General features: G+C 40.7%; 1 protein-coding gene across 4 annotated transcripts in view; it reads left to right on the forward strand.

The window, feature by feature from the left end:
- LOC309868629 (uncharacterized protein) overlaps positions 1-23,003 on the forward strand; it is a 35,010-nt gene extending 12,007 nt beyond the window's left edge. For 3 of the 4 annotated variants that reach the window (XM_082738675.1, XM_082738677.1, XM_082738676.1), the window contains 5 exons: positions 5,092-5,186; positions 5,400-5,450; positions 11,700-11,835; positions 16,651-16,828; positions 19,478-19,657. In XM_082738675.1, coding sequence (XP_082594801.1) covers positions 5,165-5,186; positions 5,400-5,450; positions 11,700-11,835; positions 16,651-16,828; positions 19,478-19,498 — 408 coding nt within the window. In that variant the 5' untranslated portion in view covers positions 5,092-5,164 and the 3' untranslated portion in view covers positions 19,499-19,657. Of the gene's footprint in view, positions 1-5,091; positions 5,187-5,399; positions 5,451-11,699; positions 11,836-16,650; positions 16,829-19,477; positions 19,658-22,389 lie in introns of those variants that run through there. The other variant, XM_082738678.1, reaches the window with a different exon arrangement.
- Positions 23,004-23,267: the final 264 nt, after the last annotated feature.

Here is a 23,267-nt window from a genome sequence, read left to right on the forward strand (position 1 = left end):
TTCTTGGCAAGATGTTTGATACACAGAAGTTGCTCAATTACTGTTTATTGAATAAATGAATGCCAAGGGGACTGGAATGTTATCTCTATGGCTTAACAGTATTTCTGCTGAAAATTTACCTGGGAAGACAAATTATACTCTGGAGGTGGTTCTAGAATGGAATTGGAGCCTGGGAGGTGGTTGGGTGATTCTGGCTTCTGATGTCTTTGAATCATGAGATCCTGATGAATCCATCTTGACTCTGAGGGAAGTGTCTGTATGGGTCTGGTCCTTTGCTTTCTCTGAGCATCAGGCTCATTCTTCCACTAACATTTTCTTTCACCATCCAACTGATTGTGCTGCAAATAGAATCGTAGGTTTCTGGTGTATTTTTGGTATAAATAATTTTTTAAACTTTTAATTTATTTGATTATTTATTTTTTATTTGAAGTCTTTATCTTAATTCCAGTTAGTTAACATGCAGGGTTACATTATTTTCAGATTTATAATACAGTAATTTTAACAGTTCCCTGCTTCTGAAATTATGACTGGAATTTGGGTGTACTCAAATTTCTCAGCCATTTGTTTCAGAATACTGGTTAAGGTGGGTTACCTTTTCTGACAATTTATTTTAGCTATTGAACTTTTATTTTATTGGTTGATTGATTGCAATTTCATGTTCAGACTTACCTTGAAGTTTGGGGGAATCTCTCGTTGCCACATATGCCAATGGCACAGTGGTAGAAGGCCTTAAAATACTTGCCAATTCTGGCTTCCTGATGTAAAATTCAGATTTTTTTTTTAAAATTTGAATTTGAATTTGAATTTTTTGAATCTATTCTCTTAATAGATCCAATTAAGGCAGAAGGTCTTAACTCATAAAAACAGACCATAACAAACTCAGGAAACAAAAAGCTCAATAGAAACCCAATAATGCTTTCCTCAATGTTTCTACCTTTCTGTTAATCACCTTTTCGGTCATATAAATAGTGCACAGCAAAAGAACTGACTCTAATTAACGCAGAAATTAGATAGTCATTCTGGCATATGTCAAAATATAGAGCTTACAGTGTGTATTTGCTTAAAGTCGTTCTCTTTCAGGAGGTCTTTGGAATACTATTCCATAGGCACTATGGAAAAAGTCTGGAAGGATCCAAACAAGAAAATGATCTTTAAAAAAAATCTTTTTTCTTCAAATTTTAATTTAAATTCTAGTTAGTCAACATGCAGTGCAATATTGGTTTCGGGAGTGGAATTCAGTGACTCGTCACTTACCTACAACACCCAGTGCTCATCATAACAAGTGTCCTCTTTAATACCCATCCCCCATCTAGCCCATCGCCCACCCGCTTGCCTCCATCAAACCTCAGTTTGTTCTTTATTTTTAAGAGTCTCTTATGGTTTGTCCCTCCCCCCACTTTTTTTAAAAAGGAAATATAAAATAAGGAAATTTAAAACTATTGTTTCCGTAATTTTATTAATGTTTTTGTGGAGGACATGCTCCCCCACTAAGCCTTGCCAGACCAAGTCAGTAATGAACATTACACGGTTAAATCCTGCATCCTGCATTTGTCATGCTGAGTGAATTATGGGATGCAAAGTGACAATTGATGCAACCTTATGAAACATGCCAGAGCAATGTAGCATTTAAGCTAAGATATTTTAACGGCCCAATTTATTCAGACTGCTTGAGGAAAAAAAGTAATTTCATAGGATTTGCTACCATTAATCACTGCAACCTTAGTATTTAGTAGATTGTCGGCAGGTGTTTTCAGGATTATACTAATAACAAAGGAAAACAACAGACGTGCTTTTAATAGTCAAATTATAATTAGAGACAATTAATGTAACATTTTAAATTAGAATAAAAGGGCAGGGTTAGCCTATTATAATATATTATAATTAATGTATTAAACGCAGACACAATAATCTTACTTCATTTTGCAGTTAACTCATTCTGCTTACAATAAGTAATTTGGTAACTGATTCAGACTGAACTTGGGGGAAATGAAAGGCATCATGGCTTACCTGCTGGTGTCTAGGAAGAAGAGAGAATAAGCAATATTTTAAGAGACCTCTGCAAAAGGTTCATTTTAAAAAATGCCAACACTCAGCTTTATTATTATTCTCCTGGGGCACACACTTTGAAATGATATTTTCACACAAGGTAGAATCTGAAATTTGAATTCTGTCATAGCCACAAAATGCTGAAAGTCCAGGTCTCACAGGGAATAACATTTAAATATTAAATGTCTATGTCCGAGGTGGAGATGGCAAGAATAAGAACGATCCCATTTCAAGTGAAATCTCTGTCTTCTTTGTTTTTCAAACTGGGCTAAATTAGCATTTTTGTTCAGCTTGGCCTAAAAAAATACAAAGTAAATATGATAAGAAGCAAATAGTTTGGAACTATAAGGTTCACATAGTCAAAATTATCCCCTGTTTCACTGAAGGCCTCCCTTTTCATGGAGTCTTAGAGTTGTTATTTACAGTCTGTAGGGCCAAAATGACTGGTCCATCAGTCAAACTGTGTGCTTAGCGCAGTGGAAAAAACTGAAGAGATGATTAACTGAATTTTTTGCTTTGTAGCAAATTGTTCTGATGTCAGAGGAGTGGTCTTCTAGTCATTACCTTTTGGCCCCTTCCTTCATTTTTGGGACCTATATGTCCTATATGTCAGTCACATGTCAGTCACCAGTGCCCTGAGGAAGGCCAGCCTTAGGGGGCTATCCTTTCCTTAAATGTTTCAATAAGGATAGCTAGAGTCCCCACATGTGTTAGAGTATTTGAGGAACAGACAACAAATAGCCCCTTTTCTTACTTAAGTTATAAATTTGTGGAGAAAAAATAGAAGTGATTGTATATCATGTGTATATTTGGGTGGTCACAGAAATGGGTCAAAATATGGTTCAGAAGAAGAGAATGCTCTGCAACAGGTCCAGTTTGCTGTAGAACGTGTTCCGTCATGTGACCCAGTAGATCTGATGCAACTTGAAGTGTCTGTGTAGACTGAGATGTGTATGGAGACTTGGCAGGCCCCGGCAGGTGAATTATACTGCATACCTCCTTTAGAATTTTGGAGCAAAGCGCTGCCATACTTTGTAGATGGTTATTCTTCTTTTGAGAAACAGCTTTTGGCTTACTACTGGACCTTTGTTGAGACTCAACACTTGGCCATGGGCCACCAAGTGAACACGAGCTGCCTGTTATAAACCTGGTGTTGGCTGGCCCACCAGACCATAAAGTTGGCATTCAGAAGAGCATGTGCAGATCATGACTGCTTAGAAAGTTGAATGAGCAGGTGGCTCAGATATCTATGGACTTTTTCTTTGCTGTCTTGTTTCCTCTTTCCTGAATCATACATACAGCTTTCTGGGGTGTTCCCTATGACTACGGTTGACAGAGGAAGAAAAAAATTCATGCCTCGTTTTTTTGGTCTGCATGATATGCTGGTTCATCCAGAAAGCAGATTGCTCACCACTCTGAGGCAACTCTGAATCATAGTAATGAAGGATATTGTACAGTAGTATTGTACGGTACTTCAAAGAATACATCTAGTTATTCATTTTTCCTGGAAGAAGAGATGACCCAAGATAGGGGTCTATATTAATTCATAAACTATGGCTAGTGGTTTGACTAGATGGCCAGTGACTGAAATATTCAGTGACTGAATATTTGGGTCTGTATGGTATGTGCTGGAAAACTTGCTTGTACAAGCACACCCTGAATGTCCATGCTAATCACTCTCTCGAGAATGTAGACATCCTGTCCTCCCTCTATATCCCCATCAGGCAGAACATGTTGCTTGGGATTCAAGGTTAGGGGCCCTGGAGGTGGCCAACCTAGAGCATCTCTTTTGTAGGAAAGAGAGTCTGGATGGCAAGCCTTGATCTCCTTGGAATGCTAGCTGTGCAAGGAGGGAGAGGCTACAGATAGCTGCTAGGCTAAGTGGTTACACGTAATCTGCTGCACGTAGATCCCAGCAGCAGATGCTTTGTCTACTTGGTTGCTCCTGGACACCCTGTATATAATTTCCCCCAGGAAACCTATGTCTCCATTATGGTCTCTGGGTTATTTTTTCGACCTCATTCAACCATCACCCACACTTGGTTTAGTGTCGGCTGGGGGCCCAGCTACACATGGTCTACCCAAGGAGAAGCACAGCTGGAAAACTGGTGACAAGTAGGTGTAGGGATAGATTTTTCTGAAGGGATATAGCGCATGAAGATGTTTGTCTCATGTGACTATTCATCAAAAAGCAATCCTAGTAGAGGAGGATCTTAATCATTAGATGAACAAGATGCCCTACTCTGTGGATGTCATTCAGGGTCTTTCCCCAGTCATCCCCTCCTTGCCCAGTGGGCTTGTGACAAAAGGGCCATAGTGTCAGGGATGGAGGTTATAGATGGACTCATCAACATGGTTTTCTACTTACGAAGACTGATTTGCCGGCCTGCCAACAACAGAGGCCAACCTCGAACCCCTGATATGGCTTCATTCCCCAAAGGATGAGACAGCCACCTGGTGGCAAGTTGATTGCATTGGACCACATCCATCTTGGAAGAAGGAGGGCTTTGTTCTCACCGGAAGAGACACCCTAGCTATGGATTTGTTTTCCTTGCCCTCAGCGCTTTTGCCAAAACCACCATCTGTGGACTTACATAATGTGATTTGCAGCAAGGTATCCGCACAGCATTGCTCCTGACCAAGGAACTCATGTAACAGCTGCTGAAGTGTAGCAATGGACTCGTGCTGATGGAATTCATTGATCTTACCATGTTCCCCATCACCCTGAAATCTCTGGCTTGACAGAATGTTGGAAAAACCTTTCGAAGATTTAGTGTTCATGGCATCTGGATAGCAACACCTTGTAGAGTTATGGTAAAGCCTTCCAGGATGTGGTATATGCTCTAAGTTGATGACTAATGTATGGTGCTATCTCTTGTATCACGAGGATCCATAGGTCCAGGAAAACCGTGTGAAAATGGGAGTGATTCTTTTTACCATAGCCCATAGTGAGCCACTGTTTATTGAAGTTCGGCATGGGGTATGTGTCGCTCTCAAAGTTCAGGTGCATTTTTACTAATTTACTGGTTCATCTTGTTCCCTCAGAGCAGTAGTCAAGCCCACAGCAACTCTGCTCCTGCTGGATCAGCCCCTTCAGCTTCTCCATGTCCTAGGCCAGATGGGTGCACAGCTCCGTGGTGAAGAGTGCCAACTCCGGGGCGCCTGGGTGGCTCAGTGGGTTAAGCCGCTGCCTTCGGCTCAGGTCATGATCTCAGGGTCCTGGGATCGAGTCCCGCATCGGGCTCTCTGCTCAGCAGGGAGCCTGCTTCCCTCTCTCTCTCTGCCTGCCTCTCTGCCTACTTGTGATTTCTCTCTGTCAAATAAATAAATGGAAAATCTTAAAAAAAAAAAAAAAGAGTGCCAACTCCTTCTGCAGGTCATCTGTGTCATCGAGGTTGGAGGTGGTAAGAGAGAGATGAAGGCCTCATTTTGCCATTGTGGGTTCAGTTTTTTCCTTGCTTTCCCCCTTTCACGTCCAGTTTTTCTTCCCAACTGCTGGTCCTTGAGGCTCTACAGAGACTTCCAGCCCACAGCCAACATGGAGGCAATAGTCTTCCATAGAATGCCTCAACAACTCCCACAACTGTCCGAGGTGTAAGCCTTATAGTCAATCCCATATAGTGGTTCTGTTTGTCTGGCAAAGCCTAAGTGACAGCATCCCCTGGACATCTCTGAGCATTCCCAGGGGAACACATCCTTTTAGTTGTTTATTGGTCTAATTTCTTGCTTCTGAGGATTTTCAGATTCACATCCTCTTGACTCCCATATCTATTCCCTTGTCTATGCCCTGAGTCAACCAAAATATATATCACCATGCCTTCTCCTCATTTACCTCAGATACCACTCATGGAAGTAGGAAACTTCATAAAGATTTTATGGTAAAAAATGGGAGCTGGGAGTTGCCCTGAAGCAGATCACTCAAAATAAAATATTAGTTTCCCCTGTTTTGAAAAGTTCGCCTCCCTGGCCTTCTGCCAACTGACATTTTTTTCTTTCTTCTTTCACTTCTGTCTTCCTAATCTGCCATCCCCTCCTCGCTCCTGGCAACACAAAGCTCCTTCCATACAAAAATGTGGAACTATTCAGCTCTCTCATTGTCATGTCCTTGATCACACTATTGTGTGAGTTGCCTTTCATAACCAAAGAGACAATCAGAGAAAAGCCATTTTTCTCCCTGAGAGGAAGTTTGCTGCCAGTGAAAAAATAGGGCCCCCTGTCCCCCCTCCCCCATATCTTGAACTATCTGACATTAGATCTCACTGGAGAGGGACACCATATTCTCTGTCATCCTATCTTGGATTTACTCTAAATCAATTTTATGAAACCAAAATCTTAAAAGAAAGATAGGCAAATGATTGTATTAGGTGATGTAGGTCCTGCTAAGAAACAGCTTTGAGAGAGCTTTGAATTACAGGCAGTTTTGAACAGCTGTGGGTTGCAACATTTTCCCTGCTGAGTTGTTCAGGGTGCCATTGTGTATAAATTTCAAGCTATACTCTTAGGATCTTTCATTTAGGAAGTTGATATTTCACTTCTTTAAGAGTAAACAGAAAATCTCAGGCTGCGTCTTATGTGAAATTGGCAGCAAATTGTAGTATTGTCATTCTCCCCTTTGGAAACATATATGTTTGTCAATTAAGAAAAAATTTTAAGGAAGCAAGAGAATAGTAGCAAGGTTGGAATTTAAGTTCGAGAAAAGGGGAGAAAACATAGGAGGGAGTTGAGGAAGGCAGAGAGTTATTTTTTAATTTATCAAGAGATGATAATAAGAAATCTATTTTAGCAAAAGAATGACTTGTTTTAGCTATGCTGAGTTTATCATTATATCAAGAATCTTTATATGGTCCATAGATTTCCTGGGTATTTGAAAAAAGACTCTCCAGATTGAAAGACTGATAATATTTCATTGCCTCTTTGCTATTTTTGTGTTATTGGTCTAGAGCCTCATAATAATTTTTAATTTAACAAACTTAAAAGAGAAGTGAAAGAAAACTGACTTTGAAAATATTTATTTATTTATTTTAGAGAGAGAAAGTGAGAGCAAGAGCTATGAGTGGGAGGGGCAGAGGGAGAGAGAGAGAGAGAGAGAGAGAGAGAGAGAGAATCTCAAGCGGACCTCTGCTAAGCCGGGAGCCTGGCGCAGGGCTTGATCTGACAACCCTGAGATCATGACCTGAACCAAAATCAAGAATCAGATGTTTAATAAACTGGGCCATCCAGGCACCCCGAATTGACTTCTTTTTGATTGGACGTATCTAATCATAATTTTTACACTGTCAATGTGTGGATGTCCTGTCTACATCTTTCTTCTGTTACATGGAAAAGTAGGAAGAAGAGTTTAAGGGAGAGAAATCTGTGGACAACACCTTTCACAGTTGCCATGCAGGGGGACAGATGGGAGAAGCAGAGCTTGAAGGTTCAGTACCCATAACACTTTGGACATCCAGTGGACTTGATGTCTCCCATTGATAAGACAGGAGTCCCAGAATTCAACTGCTACAAGATTCTAACTTAGGAATTTGCTCATTAGAAGTTACCCTACAGCAATGGTTTCTTAATCTTTTTTGGTTCCTGGGGGTTTTTGAGATTCTAATGAGGTTATAGACCCTTTCAAAAGATGTATGCACATAAGTATATATGCAGAAAATTACAAACAATATCAGAAGATTTGTAGGCCTTATGAACAGTTAAAAATCCTATTCTAAATCATTATCTTTCAGAGAATTGCAAGGGTCTTTCTATTTTTGGACACAGAGGTATCTTTTCAGGTTTGGTTCCGAATATCATTCAGTTTTCCTGGGACTCAGGTAAAGAAAATATAGATTCATACACATCACAGTTGTTTAACACAGGCTGAATCGGTTCTAAAAGGAGGGAAGCCAAAGAGAAGCCACATCTGTCTCTTACTACTGGATCCCAGGCACATAATGGGCACTCAGTAAGTAACAGTTGAAAACTTTTGCTTTAGACTCTGATGCTGTAGTAAAGTGAGGTAAGAGATCAAAGCGGGCAACGGTGTGCTTTTGGGGCTCCAGTGATGGCTAGGATATGTAACTGTGTCTCTGGTTTCTCAAAGACACTGGACTATCCAAAAAACACGGGACTCTTTGCCTTCCTCTAGTCTTGTTGGTCATGGGACAAAACCTGGGATTGCATGGAAATTTGAGCTGTGGGTAAGGCTACTGGAGGACCAAAAAGACTGAAGGAGAGGTAGATACAGTGATGGTCCAAGTGTTGAGGAAAAAGGGCTAGTCCTTGGACAAGGGAAGCTTGGATGCTTCCTGATGGAGCAAAGTATCCCCAAAGTGGATCTCATCCAGGTGGAGCCATATGTGTCTCTAGGACTAAACTGGAAGAAAGGGATTATCTAGTTTTTAACCCTTTATGATATTTCATTAAAATAGGACCAGGTTAATGCTGGGGTTTCTGAGGGAGCCATTAATTTACAACCCATTTTCAGTGTTAAACTCTGAACCGAGAAATATATACAGGAGTCAGAAATTAACAAACAACTTAAAAATTAAATGAACAAACAACTTAAGCCTTAAAACTCAGTTAGTGAAGACGGCTTAAACCATACAGCAAAACGGACTACTAAAAACTTGTCCCCCTTCCCCTCCCCACAACCCCACTCCTTCAACTCTAGGACGTGGGACCCACTTGGGGAGCATCCGAGCATCAGAACAGACAATCTGGCATAGAATCCTAGCTTTGCCACTTACTAGCTTATTTGCTATGTGATCCTGGGCAAGTTATCTATATATAAAATGGGGATAACTGCATCTAACTCACCCAGTTATCACAAGATCAAAATGCTTAGGACAGAGCCTGGCACAAAATAAGCTGTGATTACTATGATAACGGTTATGATTGGATGGACAAAGCAGTGAAATGGACACATTAACCCTGCCTAATGGGGTAATTTGAGCCAGGGCATATTAGACTCTGGCTGCATATCATTGGTTAGATTACTCTTCAGTGGAGGGGTCTGTGGGCATGGGAAATTCGGACTCTTTGTGCAGAGACAGTTTACTCAGTGGTGAGCAGCGGCAGGACACTTTCTCTAGGCCACTTGTCCACTGACACAGGAGGCTACAAACATTGAAATCCGATAGAAGTGATTTGACAGCCTGTAGAATCCCTTGGTATAAGGAGATGGTCCACACGAGGGGCTGTGTCTGGACAGAGGACAGGTGGGAGCACGAGTAGCACTGCGGAGACGGGCACGAGCAGGGGAGGGTGCCTGCTGGTAGCACAGAGGTAATGGAAGTTTCTGTAGAAAACCAGTAAGTCAGGCAGAGCAATCTGGACCTGAGTGACAGGAATGTAGACCCTTGGTACTCGCACATGTGTGCCTCAGAATCTTTGCACATCCCCCAATTTACAAGGGCCATGATAGCATATGATCCTTCCCCTAAAGATTTCTAGTCCATGTCCTAAAATCATCTTCTTGGATCTCTCCTGTGCCATTCCTGACTCTAAGGATTAACTGTCTTTTGGAAAAGAATTCCATTTTTAAAGAATACTGTTTTTCAGATATGAACAAATGGCATTGAGAGTGGATCCGGGGATGTCGGCTGGGTTCCTTCACCAGGGAAATAATTCAGTCCTGACAGTAGCCTTAGAGTATGTATCATTCAGATATGAGTCTGGGCAATATTACAAACCACTGCAGGTCATGGGCCTTTGGGGACACTTAAGAATAGTTCAAATTGAGAACACTAAACTAGCTTTTTTTTTTTGAGCTCATTCAGAGCTGTGAACCCCAGCCCGGGGTTGGGGGGGCGGTGTCTACAGGTCAAACATGACATTCTCAAACCACGCTCTATGTAGCTTCCCTCCAAACCTGGTGCCCTTCCTGTGACTTTTGCCTTGGATGCCTGAACTAAAACCAGAACTGCCATCCTGTACTTCTCCTTTCCAGGTTGTGTTTGTGAACTCTTCGTCATCCTCCACTGTTGCCTGGTGCTTCTGCTTTCTTTTAAAGCAAAACCTCTCTGAAGAGCTGTGTCTTCCCCACCTCTATGTTCTCTCCTCCTGTTCTCTCTTGAGCAGACTCCAGTCAGGCTGTCGTACCCATCCCCCTGGTGGAGGTCACCAAATCTTGCCCCTTGTAGCACTGACACACCTCACACCCCCTCCTTCTGAGAAGCTTTCTTGCTTGGGCTCCTCAACACGTCATTCTTCTAGTTCTCTCCTCCCTTCTTAGGCTCCTTTTCTCACTCTTCTGCTCTCCTTCTTGAATCTCAAAAGTTTGGATGATGCCGGCCTCCGCTCTTGGTCCTCTTCCGTCTACCTTTTGCTCTCATTATGACTGATGATCAATCCAGTTATAATGTTTAAAATACCATCTATGTCCTAAATATATATATATGCAAATATATATATTTATACATATTTATAAATATATAAATATATTATATATATAAAATATACAAATATATATATAAATATATATAATATATATATATAAATATACAAATATAATATATAAATATATTATATATATAAAATATACATCCTGATGACTCTAAAATTTTTCTCTCTCATTCTGGTCTCTTCTCTACATTTCAGATTTGTTTTTCCAGCTGCCCACTTCACCATTTTACTTGGATATGGAGTTGTCATCTTAAACTTAAGATGGCCAAAGAAAAATTCAGTTTGTCTCCAGACATGCTCCTTGTCCAGTGTTTTCTGTCTCAGTAAATGACACCACCAATTCCTGCTCAGGAAAAGTATTTGGCATTTGTCATTGTGTTCCTTCATACCCTCACATCCCATTCATCAGCAGATCCTGTTTGTGCTGCATTTAAAATACACCCTGGAGGCTCCTGGGTGGCTCAGTTGGTTAAGCGTCTGCCTTTGGCTCAGGTCATGATCTCGGGATCCTGAGAGCCCCGTGTGGGACTCTCTACTCAAAGGGGAGTCGGCTTCTCCCTCTCTCTCTGCTCCTCCATCTTGCTCATGCTCTCTCTCTCTCTCTAACATAAATCAATAACCTCTTTAAAAAAAAATACATTGTAAATGTGAGCACCTCTCACATTCATGTCTTCTGCTTCATCCTGGTCCAAGCCAACATCACCTCCCTCCTAGACCATTTCTGGTATAGCCTGTAACTGACCTCCACTTTTCTTCCTATGGCTTATTCTACACACTGTAGCCAAGTTGAGCCCTTAAAATCATAACTATGATCTTGTCATTCCCACATTTTGCTTATTGTCTACCTCTTGCACTAAATATATCCCAGCAACTAGAATGGCACCCAGCACATAGTAGGGTTTTAATTAATATTTGTCAAGTATAAGAAGGAAGAGCAAAGTCAGGCAGTTGTCTTTATGTTCAGAGCCTCAAATACCCTGTAATGGGATTCTCTCCAATAAAAAAGGAGATTATTTTCTTTCTCAGTTGCATGAGGAGGGAGGTGCCCCACCTGTCCTGCCTGCCAAAGAGAATTCTGCATTTGTCTGCTTTGTTTCTTCTCTTTTTAGGAGGAAGAATCCTTGTCCCCAAGAGAAGGAAGGAGATTTAGGCAGTAAGGGAAAGAGGGAGCTGGAGGTGGAAGATAGGAGAAAAAGTGCAGGATGGGTGTGTTAGGAGAGAGTGTGGAGAGAAGGACACTCAAGAAAACACACAATTGGGAATTTGCATTTCAGATGATTTCTTTGAACAGATCTCCCCAAAGCGAAATTCCCATGTCAATGAGCCCCTGTCCCAGAAGCATAAGACGGTGCCCATGCGTTGTTGGTATCGTGGACATGTTACAGTTGAAGAAACAATATATTGGAGAAGGTAAGTTGTCACACAATTGGCAAATACTTTTTCTGTCCAACTCTAAAGGAGGTGTTTTCCCTCACACGGTGCCAGGACTCAGTGTTCAGAACAATTGAAAATGTGACAAGATCAGCCAGAGCTAGGTGTCCTAGGGATAGAGCTGGGGACTAGGAGAGAGGGCTGGATTCAGGCCTCAGGGACACGAGGAGGGCTGCAAATATCCTTCCCTCACAGGCTTGGGAACATCCAGACGCTTTTCTGACTGCATTTCCCCAGGCTGTTTTCAGCTGACTTTCACGCTCTCAAATTTAACCTTGTCAGGCTTGATGATCAACAAGGTTGCAATGAGTATTCATAGAAATTGGTACAGAAGTTAATGTCCAGATCTGCATGAGATGCAGGCAGAAATGAAGACAGTGACACTTACCAACCTTGACAGAAGGGACAAAAGCCTAAACTCTACAAGGAAGTGTTGCAGTCCTTACCAGCGTGCTGCTGCTTATTTGTGGACCACACATGCACTTGAGAAACCACAGGATCTCAGCACTGTGGAAATGACAATGACAACTTAAGGAGAGCAGTTGTCACTGTGGGAAGATGCTTAGAAACATGTCCTGCTCCAGCATCCTTAGGAAACCCCTCTGTCCTTGGTTTTAGGTCTTTTCTTCTTCTTAGATATTTTCTTTCTTCTCTTAGGTATTAGCTATTTTTTGTGTAAGTTTACAAGATGTATCTCAAATTCTTCCTGGATGTTTAAGGCCGATTGTTCATAAGTGGACGAATGAAAAGAGGTGAAGGAAGGCAAATTTTACAAGTACTTTTTTCTTTTTCTGTACTTTCTGAAAAATAATAATACGGGACACACTCATAGAACCTAGAAGATGATTTCTATTTAAGGAACAGGGGAGAATAGATTAAAAAAAAAAAAAGTCCTTAACGAATATTCAGTATTTCCTCACTAGAAAGTTTCCAGTTCTCTGGTATTAGTTGGTTTTGGAGGCTTGGTTTTGTAGGTCATACATGGAGTTTTGGGTTTCACTGCTATGGGCCTGTGTGTTGCCTGGATCCGATCCAGGACCACAAGAGTTCTTTTTAGGGCTTCCCCAGTCCATCTGTAATCAGAATTGGGCTTCCACAAGAAAGACAGCTTCTTGTGCTTTTATCTTATCTTTTGCCTGGAAATGGTTAGAAGACTATTTCCAAAATTATAGGAAATACATCGGAAAAGAGATAAGTATGGGAAAAACACTCTTCTCTTAGATTGTTAGTATGGCCAATAAGAATACCTATTATTCTCTATAAAAGACCCTGAGCTTTGACCTTCAGGTGTGAAAACAATAGCCCAGTCTAGTTGAAATTTAATGGGAAAAATGCAGAGCAAGTATCAGGTAGGAAATGCATTTGGCCATGAGCAATTGGAAGATCTGACCAGAGCACCTTTGCCAAATAGGTTATATTATATTATATTATATTATATTATATCATATTATATTTATTTTATTTTATTTATTTTTCTTGTAATAAGAAGCCTACAGGTGGGCAGTCCCTGGCTGAGAAGCATCCCACACTGTATCAGAGTCCCAGCTCCTTTTATACTTCCATTCGGCCAGCCTTAGCCTGGGAATTTTTCTTCAGGCTCAGTGCCTAATGACTGTGAGCTGACTTTTCCATCTCTGGCTGCATACACATTGCATACTGGAAGAAGGAGGGCCCAACCTGTTTGGCTCTGAGTCTATCTTTTTGTTTGGAAAGGGATGTTCTCTTCAAAGCATTCTACATAAATTCACCAGAACTAAATCTCAGGGCCACCTTGGCTATAGGGGGGCCTTGGAAGGAGAATATTTTCAGCTAGGCCCTCTTTCATACTGAACAAACTAGGGTTATGTTAGAAAGAAAAAAAAAAAAAAACAAGGGAATGGATGTTTGGTGAAAAAAAATATATATAGTGTTGTTGTTTTGTTCTGTTTTTTGGTCGGAGAGGTTGGGAGTTCGAGTATGAGTAAATGGTATAATGATTGAAAATCACTTAAGCCAGATACTCAGTGGGGATAAGCTGCAGAGAGGGAAGTAGGACATTGTACGTGGGTGTTCTAATGAATGGGGAACTAATTGGGTCAGCCTGAGCAGGGGAACTTGCCCTGAAGAGCGCGTATAGCCAGTGGCTGGAATGGTGGTGGAAGGTTATAGAAGCAAGGAGGGTCCCCATCAGGAAATGGCCAGGGAAGATCAGGGCAGAGAGATGATGCGAGAGTTTATGGGAACACATTTTTAAGGCCAAGTCAAAAAGTCAACGTGGCTCTGGAGGCCACAATCTATCTTCCCAAGAGAGAGTATCTTGCCTGTCTTAAAGTGGCCACCGATATAACTCAGATTATCTCAGGAACCTGGTCTGTTTCTCAGCTGGTTGCCATTTTTTCTTTTTGGTGGTCACGTAGATTATTGCAGGAGCAATACGGCCATGGTGCTGGATTTTGAGCAAGATGACCACAATCATACAATCCCCATCTCCTAGGAAGATTGTGCAACATCTGCTTTGCTTGCAAAACTTGCATCTTGCTGGGGTGTGTGTGTGTGTGTGTGTTTGTCCAACTTCTAATCACTTTCACTTCTTCCCGCATCTCCTGCGAAGAACACTAGGTCTTTGCAGTATTGCTGGTTAGTCACCAGGTGGTATACCTGTGGCCACCAAATGGCAAGGCTGCCTGGGGTCTTGGGCTGTGACTCCATTCTCCTTAGGCCCTTCTTCAGGCCATTGGAGTTACAATGAATTACCCTAGAGTCCATTGCCATAGGAGTAGCTCACCCTGGAGTGGGAGCTGAGGCCACAGGGATCTAGTCCACCGATAGGCTGACTGGGGTCTGTCCTACAGCAATGTATGGGAGCATCAGGCACTGTTCAAAGATGACCAGCAGCTCTGACTTCAAAGGCGAAGCCAGGAAGGAGAACTGAGGCACAGAGTCAGAGTTGAGGAGGAGAGTCCTGTTGTACCATATGCTAATCCCTAGGAATAAGTAGAGAAGAAGATCCAGTTTGTAGATGCCAAAGTCTAGGAAGGCCAGAGCCATGGGAGGCTGAAGAAAGGGATGTGTGCCAAGTCCCATAATCCTGGGACAAAGTCAGGTGGCAGATATATCAGTTTAGATGGTGGTGGTAGTAGGTGGTGGGTTAGGAGGGAAAGTGTTGAAATGCAAAGAGCTGGTTTTCCTAATATAGAGGCTTGTCTGTCTTACAATGTTGGTCTAATCCTGGCCACAGGGTTAAGTGCGGTGCCTGCCCATGGTCACAGGCACATGATCAGAGGGGCTGTGCCCTTGGAATCTCTAAGGGAATTGTTGGAAGTTCTGTCATTAGAAAGTACTTTCTAATCTATTCAGTGTAGGGAGTTGTCCAATTTCTATAGGCGTCCCCTTCTCCGTTGTTTAAAATGGAGACATTTCCGACTTTGTGGCTCCTAGAATAGATGTTATGAGTCTAAATGAGATTATGTAGTTCTTGGAATTCCACTGAGGAAATTGCTATGTAAATTCAATGTATTGTTATTCATGACGTGTGTGGTTGAGCTGAAAACTCTAGCTACTACCCAACCATGCAAACCTTACAATTAGGCTTCCTATACCCTGCACGGTAATTCTCGTTCTTATAGTAGAAACCACAAACCAATTTTGCCTTACAGAAATGTGCTTTCATCCACAATTTCTAATACACATTTTAAAGACTGGCTGAGTTTTACTGTGAAGGTACATCTGAAAAAATTGATACCATCAAGGAAATGACTGTCAGATGTACAGGGCCATGCATGTTTTATATGCTTAACAGGAGTTGATTATGAAGATCATCAATCCAAACCATCTAACGATTTTCAGTTTCACATTACTAGTTCAATTAAGAAGTAATTTCCAATAATACGATTGCAAATTATTACATTCCTGAACTTACATACATCCATGTTGTGGGCGTTATCTGATTTTTTTGGAGTAGTCTTTAATTCTTTAACAGTGGCAATGTTTTCTTTGGAAATGCATTCTGGGTAATTTATGTTGTTTTGACAGTGTTTCTTTGATATAATTTGCAATTCTGCACCCAGGGTTGTAATATACTTCAGTTTAGATAAACGGCATGGAAATACAGAGGTTATCTATGTAAAATGATTCATATTTCAAAATATGGACTTCTGTAAGTTGAAAAAAAGTGTTGTTATTAATCAAACTTTTTATGTTACTTTTTTCCTTGACTGAGATTTGTTGCATTTACTATTGTAACATATTTCCAAAACACATTAGTTAAATGGAGCTGAAAATCACGCATGCATATTTTATGGAAAAAATGTGCAGATATATTTTCAATTTTAAGCTATAAACTATGGCTTTTCTTGGATGATTAAAATATTCTGGCCCATTTAAAATGAGCTACATAATAAAAGGGATGTGCAATAATAATTTCACAATGCTTAATAATACAAAGTGCCTTATCTGAGAAATGCCTTTTAAAGGTTTTATGCATAATTCAAGCACTTCTGCTCTGTATAGAAAATAAGTGAGTGATATGCAAGCAAATTCAGAAATTGAAAAATATTTAAAAAATAATTAAAAAGCCAGACTTGGAGATTTCTGCCCTGGTTTGCTCAAATTAAGAACCATCTTTAAAGGCTTTATGCTGTTGGTGGCTAGGGGACGTAGGGCAGAATGACACAATAGAAAACATTAGGTGCAAACTTTCTCTAATGTAGGTTTTATGGCCTAAAAAAAGAATTACAAAGGGTTATTGAAGTTTGTTAAATATGCTTCTTATTGTCAATTCATGTCACTGAAGAGAGTTTGCCCTTGCTTACACAGGAGAGGAGCTTTTAGATCTTCAACCAGACACCTGCCAGAAGTACCTTTAACATGCAAACTAGCCAAGGGAGTTTGCCTGCTTCTAGTCACCATCAAAGCAGAGAACCTGAAGAAAGATTACGCACATCCTCCTGGCACTGCCCCTGAGCTATCCCTAATGAAGAGGCAGGAAAACCAGGTTAGAGAATTGTACTGTGTTTACTAATGAAGGTTGGGCTATTGTTCATTTATAATCACCCAAAAGATTAAAATAATTTTGAAAGAAGCTTATGGTAAGAAAAGAGGTGTGGAAAATCAGCTCCAGGAGGAACAGATTAATTACTAATCCACAGTGGAAACCACGATCCCTAGATATATATATTTTTAAACCTGATGACATGGTAAAATAATAATAGAGTTAAAAAAAATGACGTATTAACCAATGACTAGCTGGTCAAATGTAATAACATTCTGGAAGATCCTAATTGCTTCAATATGAAAACTTAGTGTGCTGTCTGTAGGTTTTATCTGTCGAACATGGAATTCTGTTTGGGTGAATTTTTGTGTTTGGTGAAGGTCTTGATTATCTTGTCTAGTTCATTTGAGTTGGACAACCTTAAGATCTTTGTTTCGACTCAGTCTCTCATGAACAAATTTCTGAAAGGACACAATTTATAAATTCGTTGCTTCTCAGAGGTTGTTTTCTTAATAATGTAATAAAAAAAGGCATAAATAAAGCCTGGACCTGCTGAACATGGTCTAGATGCAAAGTCATCTGAGGGCAGGGTTTTTTTTGTATGTGTGAATTATTTCCTTAGAGACTTCTAGAATTTGGGCAGAACTTTGTAAACAGTGTCCTGAAGTCTTGTTTATAAGAAATGTCGGTTGCTCTGAGGTCTATGGCCTCATTCCACCCCTGATCTAAAATCTTTAATGGCACCCATGTCTTAATGGATCAAGCTTGAGTGTCCTGGTGATGGGGAGAAGAGATACAGACAAAAGTATAGAGAAAGGATGTATTGATTTACATCTCTTTTCCTTCATGTTTTCTGGATATGGCCTTCTCCTTGGTCTTGACATCTTTGTTTCAAGGGGTCTACAATCATCAATTCTTTGGAGCTGATTATGACATGCTCTATAGCTCTCAACACAAAACTGAGTAAAGAGTGGCACTCAATAAACATTTGTTGATTGCTTTAACCTTAGAGAAAATGACATTGCCTCTTTTTAATATAACCTACATGGACAAAGGACTTTTGTTATATTGGAGTAATAGTTACAAAACATCTAATATGGCTTTAAGAGTCACCATTTATTAAACTTAAATTTAAAGAGTAAACATTATTTTAGCATAAGTTGTCTTTGGCCAATCATTACATAAATTAAAATGGAAGCATTTTAGCTGGAGATTATTTTATTCCTTTTACCCTTTAAGGACTCACTTTTGAAAAGACAAGATTTACTAGACTCCTTAGCCAAGTTTAAATCAATTACTCTGAAAAAAAACTCCCTTGTTTAATATTGCCTTTTTGTCATGTGTTATCATCTATCTATTATCTATCTATCTATCTATCTATCTATCTATCTATCTATCCAACTCCTTAGGAGAGCATTACATGATTAGAAATAATTGTTGGTTGATTGGTTATGAGCAGAGAGTTTGTGTTCTGAAATTGGAGGTTAAATAAAGCCAATGCCACAGTTCAACACAGAGTGTAGGAGGGGTTGATTTGATAGAGAGAGAACCCCATGCAGTGCAGTGGGGGCCAGGTGAGATGCCTGGAGGGCTTTGGACTACCCCTTGGTTCCTAATCTACATAAATGACTTTGGAACTGACTGTAAACTAGTTAAATGGTTGGCTGGTGACAAAAAGATGAGGAAAATAATGCATGCATACTAGGCGGCACAAAAGATTTAGAGGGATTTGTATCAGCTTTGTAACCAGACTGACATGTGGGAAATAAAATTTATTGTTGCTAAACATTGAACATTACTCTTGAGAACTAAAGTAATGAACACAAGTGAAAATAAATAGCATTGAACTAACTAGAGCAGCAAGACTTTCAAAAGAACACTCTGGAGAGAGGAAGGAAGGGTTTTTCTCTAAAACCGTCTGGATAACACAAAGCCACAATTCACCTACGCAATAGCATTAGGCTAATTATAACTGCCCAGATGACGGTCAAAGTGTTCAGTTTTACCCAATTCATTGACTCCTTGCTCCCACATTCCGAAGAAAGCATCAGTATTTTTAAAAATAGACATGTCAAGATTTTATATCCCCAAGCTTTTGAAAATACAGCAAAAATTATAATACAGTTTGGGTATTATTAGAACGGTTTCGATTCAGCATCTGTGTTGAGTGGCGAATAAACCCATTAGACCTCGAGATATTGCCTTGGCAAACATGAATGACAAGAGAAAGTATTAGTTTAGGGAGTAGCCTCCCCAGGAAAGAGTCAAAAACTCTTTTATCACATGAGACATTAAAAATGGGCATAAAAAAAAATGGGCATAAAATCTACCAAACAAATTATTTCTCCTTCTGATGTAGTTCTGAGCATATATAGTTAAATACATTTATTTTTATGTCGTCAATGTGTCCTCTCGCAGTTCACCATTAAACTACATTAAACTACCCACGGATAGGTTTTGAACCTCCTAGGAAAAAGAAGTTCTTCAGTGTCTTCCCAACAGGCCCCCACAGACACATTAATTGTTTCGGACAATGTCAGTTTTGTCACTCCCCAGGGGCTGAATCTCAAACTATCCCTCTCTTTAGGAATAAGATTGTTTTTTTGGGGGGGGGGCACTTCCAACTAAATGTATTTGTCTCTCTTCATTGAGGTCCATCCTGAACAGCTGTGATCAGTTTGCTGGCAAGCAAGCCTCGGAAAGGTGGTTGAGAGCTTTATCGCCTCATCCTTTCCTGCAGTGAGGATTCCACTTTGAGCTCTGCCACGAAGTAGCTGTTGATCTGTGGGCCACTGATGAACATCATGAGGCCTCCCTTAGAACTTTGTTTAATTCTGGGCGCCCAGGGGGCTCAGCAGATTAGGTGTCTGCCTTCAGCTCGGGTGGGGTGATGATCCCGGGGTCTTGGTGATGGAGCCCCATATCAGGCTCCTTGCTTGGGGGGAGACTGCTTCTCCTTCTCCCTCTCCCTCTGCCACTCCCCCTCCTGGGCTCTCTCTCTCTGTCAAATAAATAAATAAAATCTTAAAAAAAAAAAAAGAACTTTTCTTTAACCTATTCACCCACCAAATATTCCTTGATCCAAGAGATAAGAATGTGATGAGCAGTGGTGTCCCTAGAGTTCTCATGGACAGCAAGGACAGGAAACTTCCTTAAAGGGCCAGAGAATAAACACTCCAGGTTTAGATTCTTGGAGACTCTTCCAGAGGCGAACTTGAGAGCATGATGTAGGCATTTAAATAATTGTTTAAAACGTAATTGTTAGAAAAAGTAAAAATCATTCCTAAGGCTGGCACAGAGGCAGGAGCGTTGCCTACCCCCGGTCTAAAGGAGAAGCATAAACAGATGGTGATACCTCAGTGTGCAAGCTGTAGTGACAGTAACATGAGGTAATAAATTCTCTGGAACTATTTTCATCCTTCAATCTACCAGACAATTCAGTTTCTGGTTGTGTGAGAGTCCTGTGCCCGATGGGGCGACAGGGAGAGCCATCACCCCTTTGTCTTTTCATTTCATTCCCCCTCCACCATCTTCCTTTCTCTTTTTGTATCTTTGACTTCCAACTGTCATTCCCATTTGCTTCCACAGCTCTTTTATTGGATACAAGAAGAGGAGGCCTGGGGGGAGGGAGGAAGGGAAGGAGAAGGCCAACAAGAATTTTAATTTCCCTTGCGCCAACCTAATTACAGAGCAGATACAAATCCCTCCAAATCTTTTGTGCTGCTTTATATGCATTCATTATTTTCCTCATCTTTTTGTCACCAGTCAACCATTTAACTAGTTTATAGTCAGTTCCAGAGAAATTTATGGAGATTAGAAATCAGCTACCTAAACTGAAGTCCTAGAGACATCTTACCTGTTACTACCTTGGTAGATGATATGTTTTAATAAATTCACTCTATCAGAAACCTGGTGTCAGTGGCACAGCCTGTTTTATCACAAAACTGTGAACTGCCCCAGGTATGGAGTATAGACAATCAGATTGCCTCATCTAGGTTTGTTCTGGAATCTTTTATCAGCCAGAGACCATCATTTTGGGAATCATTTAGATAGGGAGAAGGAAAATATTAAGAGCCTAAAAAAATTCATTCTGTTCTATTGCATTTCCTTTTCTGTGATTGATTTCGTTTCCCCTGGGAAAAGATACTCTTTTGAAGTTGTGCATGAATTTTTCTCTTGGAATTATTAACACATACCATTCCTGACAAGTGGTGTGCTCCCTATGGCAATTTTTGATTTTTCTCACAATTAAATGCAGTTAATATTGATTTGTTGTCATTATTAGTGTTTGTTGGTTTGTTGTTAATGTGACTTGAACACCAGCCCTATTTTCTTTTTTGGAATATGGAATCTTAGCATTAGATTTTTTTCTAAGACATTCGGACCAGAGTTGTCTATGTATGAAAAATGGTGTGCTCGTTGATTTGATGTCTGATCAGACCCACTCTGCCAAGGCAAATGAAATGGGAGGATTGGGCTGGTAATCTGTGACGTGAGCCCAAACAATGATATAATATGCATATGTATGGTGAGCTCATCTCACACTGGCGGACATTGCAGCAAGGAAGCCTTTTGATTACCATTAGATGAACTCTTATATTAAGAGAGAGATGCAGGCTTGATAAATGTTGACCCATCACCAAAATCAAAACCATAGTCATAGCAAGTTTGTGTGTGTGTGTGACAAGGGGGGGGGGCAGATGTCTGCCACTTAGTCTTTCTTTCTTCTTCTTCTTCTTCTTCTTCTTCTTTTTTTTTTTTTTTGAGAGAGAGAGAGAGAGGAAAGGGGAAGGGTTGGAATGAGGGAGTCCAGGGGCAGAGGGAGATGGAGAGAGAGAATCTTAAGGAGTCTCCTTGCCCAGCACGGAGATCATGAACTGAGTCCAAATCAGGAGTCCGGATGCTTAACCAACTGAGCCACCCAGGGATTCCTGCCACTTAGTCTTGTCCCTGGCCAGTCCTCTATGGACTTATGTCTGGGTCATAAAAGAAGAGAAGCCTTGGACTACATTTTCCGTGAAAAGAAGGCAGTTCTGTGGTATTGGAATCTATTGTAGCCAATCATGAGTCGTCCTTTCACCCCTTCTTTTTTGCAACAAACAATCTTATTTTTTGGGAGTCTCGGCTATAGGGGCTAAAATCATGATTGATTTTAGTTATCGATGGTACTTTTACTCCTTTGGACAGAGTTTCCCTTCTCCAGTGCTCCCCAGAGCCAGTGTGACCCAATATGTGGGGAGTTCTGTTCGATGCTTTGTAGGAGAAATCTGCAGATGGGCTTCTGAGGAAAACTCTCCGACTTTTTTGTCAGTTAATGTTTTGTGAGGAGTTGCTTGGATCCATGGCAGTTTTCTTGTGATCAGGGGTGACATGCCTAAGAATGAAAAGCTGACAGACAGGAATGGCAAAGCTTAGATGGAAAGAAATTAGATGTTTGTTGGTGTTGTGGAGATGCTGCACCAAATCTGGAACTCTAGTCTACCCCTAGACTTCTTGTCAAGTGACATAAGTAAATGCTTTTTATGGCTCAAGCCACCTCTAATTGTGTTTCCTCTTTCTTTCAGTTGCTTGAAGCCAAATGACTTTACTCCCAAAATGAGGAGGGATACCCTCATCCACTTCACCACAAAGCTTGGAGAAATTCTATACTTCAAGGGCCCCAGCTGAAGAAGTAGCGGGGTTCACGGGGGGTGGTAGTGTGGAGCCAGAGTGTGAGGGTGTGGGGGACAAAAGCTGGTATGTGGGAAAAAGAAAGCATGGAGGAGAAAGGCCTCCTTCTTAAAAGCCTTGGTCTGGATGTGCCACTTGCATTGCCACTTCACAGTGAGAATGAGTTATGTGTCTTTACTGTTAAATTAATTAAACAAGGAGGCAGTTAGACTGTGGTGGTTCTAATACTTGAACAGCTTACATACATACCCCAGAACCTAAGCCTGTAAACTCTTCAAGGTTAAGAGAAAAAAACCTAAGTACAACAAATCACAGAAACAGCTAACAAGGCTTTTCCAAAGAAGGAGAATGCTTTAGCTTTAGCAAATCAAATAATACCCTTGCTTTGCTTCCACCTTTTCTCTCTAAAAGTCTTTCCTCTCGCTCTTGTGGGTGGAGTGCTCCTATCCACTCTGTTTTTGGCACTGCCCTTTTGGAATATATTTTTACTCAAATAAACTTAAAAGTTTCAAAAATTTGCCCTAGTTTATCTTTCAACACTACCTAACGGCCAAAGGAGAGAGAGATGGTTTTTCCCTGGGTGGGTAGCTGCTTCCTAGTTACAATTTTATATCTTGAAATGAAAGAATGGATTTTGGTGGGCAGTCTCTGCCCCATCAAGATCCTCCCAGAAGTACTTTTTTGGCCTGGGGTTGGGATGGAGAGGATAATCTGCAGAACTCTGGTATTCTGAACTGGATGATGAGGTAAGCCAGTAACATTTAGGTTAACA

This window comes from Mustela nivalis (genome assembly GCF_964662115.1).
Source record: "Mustela nivalis genome assembly, chromosome: 7".
In the NCBI taxonomy this organism is placed as follows: domain Eukaryota; kingdom Metazoa; phylum Chordata; class Mammalia; order Carnivora; family Mustelidae; genus Mustela; species Mustela nivalis.